Genomic DNA, 3185 nt, shown 5'->3' with positions numbered 1-3185 from the left:
TCTGGTCCACATGTGGTCCTCACCTGGTCAACATCTGGTCCACACCTGGTCCACCACACCTGGTCCACATCTAGTCCTCACCTGGTCAACATCTGGTCCACACCTGGTCCACCACACCTGGTCAACATCTGGTCCACACCTGGTCCACCACACCTGGTCCAACACACCAAATTGTCAAGTGCTTATAATAATCTCTCTCTCTCCCTCTCTCTCTCTCTCTCTCTCTCTCTCTCTCTCTCTCCATGTTGTCTCCAGGAAACCTGGTACTGGGCAGGGGACCCTAACGCGGAAGATCTGGTTCTAAGCGGAACCCACTGCGTCGGAACCGAGCTGTCGATCCAACAGTGTCGCCGTAACAACCACGTGCACTGCCCTCGAGGGGGCGGGACGAGGGCGGCGGGGGTCACCTGCTCAGAGAGTGAGTGAGCCTGGCGTGACCCAATTCCACTGTTTCACCTAACGCCACAGCAGAAATCCCGCCCGCCCGCGCCATCCGATAGCTGGCCTTTCTGTGGCGTAGCAGGTTAACCCGCTGCTTACTGTATGAGCGGTGGTCACGTGTGTTTGAAAGGCTTCATTTATACCATGTAAGACAACCCCTGTGAGACAGATTTTTTGACAGTTGAGGTGATTTGTTTGCTATGGAAACCAAGTTAAACACAATTCCCAGAGCTATGAACAGAGGAAACTGGATTGAACCCTGCGTGAGGAAGTGAGGAAGTGGAAGAGATACTGACGAGTGACACAGTGAACCCTGTGACACCAGTACACCTGGGTATCACAGTATCATGAAAACACAATCATGCATACAGTACCTTTTACTGTAGTAGGCTTTTCTAGAGCCACATTTACAGTAGTATGAGTAGACATACCTTCTGGGTATTTAACCACCAACCCTAACGCTGAAAGCACCAAGCTGTCTTATAGTGAAGGGTTAGGGTTTATGCTCTCAACTGACCTACCTGGAGAAATCAAGGTTGCAATGTCTATTCTCTGATATGGAGCCTGACTGGATAGCTCAGTCAGAAAGAGCCTTTAACCTTTAACCTCTCACCCCTCACCCGTCCCCTTTCGCCCCCGTAGCCGCCCCTGACCTGGTGCTGGACGCCCAGCTGGTTCAGGAGACCGCCTACCTGGAGGACCGGCCGCTGCATCTGCTGACCTGCGCCCACGAGGAGAACTGCCTGTCGTCCTCGGCGGCCAGGATGAACTGGCCCTACGGCCATCGCCGCCTCCTCCGCTTCTCCTCGCGCATCATGAACCTGGGGCGCGCCGACTTCAGGCCCCGCGCCACCCGCGAGTCCTGGACCTGGCACGCGTGTCATAGGTAGGGGGTTCGTGTGTGTGTGTGTGTGTGTGTGTGTGTGTGTGTGTGTTCGCGTTCAGACTCCACACCTCATGACACAAGGGAGACCTGGACCTGCCACACGCCTGTCACAGCCAGGGACCACTCACAGGGGGGCTTATGGCTGTTGAAGTCCTGGAAGAGCAACAGGAACGGTTGTAGTTCTCTTGCCTGATGGTTGTAGTTCTCTACCTTGTCAGGACAACTTTGGGAAACTCTGACACATCCCTGACCTCATCCCTACACCCTAGTGGGATAATCGCTCCTTGTGGGATAATTCAAGTCTTACTGAATGTAATTGAATTAAATTACTGGCAGGTGAGCAAACATGTGGAAGCGTGAGCTCTGAGTCTACCACAACAGTGGCTGTTGTTTCCACCATTACGCGTCTCAAGGAAGTTAACACAGAAAGCTCTGTTTGCTGGCGGACGGAAGTGTCAGTTAGTCAGTCAGTCAGTCAGTCAGTCAGTCAGTCAGTCAGTCAGTCAGTCAGTCAGTCAGTCAGTCAGTCAGTCAGTCAGTCAGTCAGTCAGTCAGTCAGTCAGTCAGTCAGCCAGTCAGTCAGTCAGTCAGTCAGTCAGCCAGTCAGTCAGTCAGTCAGTCAGTCAGTCAGTCAGTCAGTCAGTCAGTCAGTCAGTCAGTCAGTCAGTCTCGCATGCAGGGACATTAATTATTGTCCTCAGTTCCACCCCTGCGACACATTCCACATTGGGGCGCTCCGGAACATTCCCTCTCGACTTTGTTCTGCTCAGTTCAGGTCCAGTGACGAGAGCTTGTGTAGCTACTGTCGTCACGGGAGGAGAAGGGCTCGTTTGAGCAGCACAGTGCTGGCTGTGTGGCACGCGTCCCAGAGGGCCGTGGGTGGCCTGGAGCACAACTGTCACCTTTCCAGATTCATTAGCTGTCCGCTGCACGTGACTGTGTGTGAATGACCAGGGGTGTTTATGTGTGTGTGTGTGTGTTTTGACACAGAGTAGGTGCTGCATAGGACAGGAGAGTCATGTACACACACAAATGCACGCGCACGCACACACACACACACACACACACACACACACACACACACGCACACACACACCTAGACCCGCCTGAGTTAATCTCTTACAATAACACAGCAGAGGGGTGTGTGTGCGTGCGTGTGTGTGTGTGTGTACGTGTGTGTGTGTGTGTGCGTGTGCTGTGTGTGCGTGTCTTTCAAAGCCGTCCATTCACCAAGCGTACTGCAGATAAACAGCAGTGTGAGTGGCGCTCCGCTGCCGCCTCGAGAACAAGGTTCTGTGAGAGGTGTTGCTGTGGCACCCGGGCCCAGCCTCATGTTCTAGGGGTGAGGTCATTAGGCTAGCAGCCATAGGGAGCTACTGTTCTGTGGCCCTGCACGCACACACACACACACACACACACACACACACACACACACACACACACACTCAGTCGTCCTCTAATGTGTGTTTTGCAGGCACTACCACAGCATTGAGGTGTTCACTCACTACGACCTGCTGACTCTGAATGGAACCCGGGTGGCAGAAGGCCACAAGGCCAGCTTCTGTCTGGAGGACACCTACTGCCCCGAGGGTAAGACCTCTCACAGCACCATAATGAATGGCACTATGGCGTTGTGAATGGTACTGTGGTGTTGTGAATGGTACTATGAGTGTTGGTACTATGGGCATACTATGGCATTTTGAATGGTATCAGAATCATTCTGATTCTCATTCTGCCTCATTTTTTCATTTAGCATTACGGTTTTGTCCAAACTTTTTCACCCTAAAATTACGACACAGTTTCTCAAACCCTTTTTTCTCCATAGAATGACATTATATCTTCTGGACTTCTTTTCACA

The 3185-nt window shown here is 52.4% G+C and overlaps 1 protein-coding gene across 1 annotated transcript in view; it reads left to right on the top strand.

The window, feature by feature from the left end:
• Positions 1-3185, top strand: part of loxl4 (lysyl oxidase-like 4) — a gene marked incomplete at both ends in the record, with an annotated part of 17990 nt that overhangs the window by 8778 nt on the left and 6027 nt on the right. Inside the window, 3 exons of the mRNA XM_084458917.1 lie at positions 256-418; positions 1084-1327; positions 2802-2917. Coding sequence (XP_084315043.1) covers positions 256-418; positions 1084-1327; positions 2802-2917 — 523 coding nt within the window. The remainder of the gene's footprint in view (positions 1-255; positions 419-1083; positions 1328-2801; positions 2918-3185) is intronic.

The sequence above is a fragment of the Borostomias antarcticus genome (assembly GCF_949987555.1).
Source record: "Borostomias antarcticus genome assembly, chromosome: 25".
Lineage (NCBI taxonomy): Eukaryota > Metazoa > Chordata > Actinopteri > Stomiiformes > Stomiidae > Borostomias > Borostomias antarcticus.
This window is presented reverse-complemented; position numbering and strand designations above follow the sequence as displayed.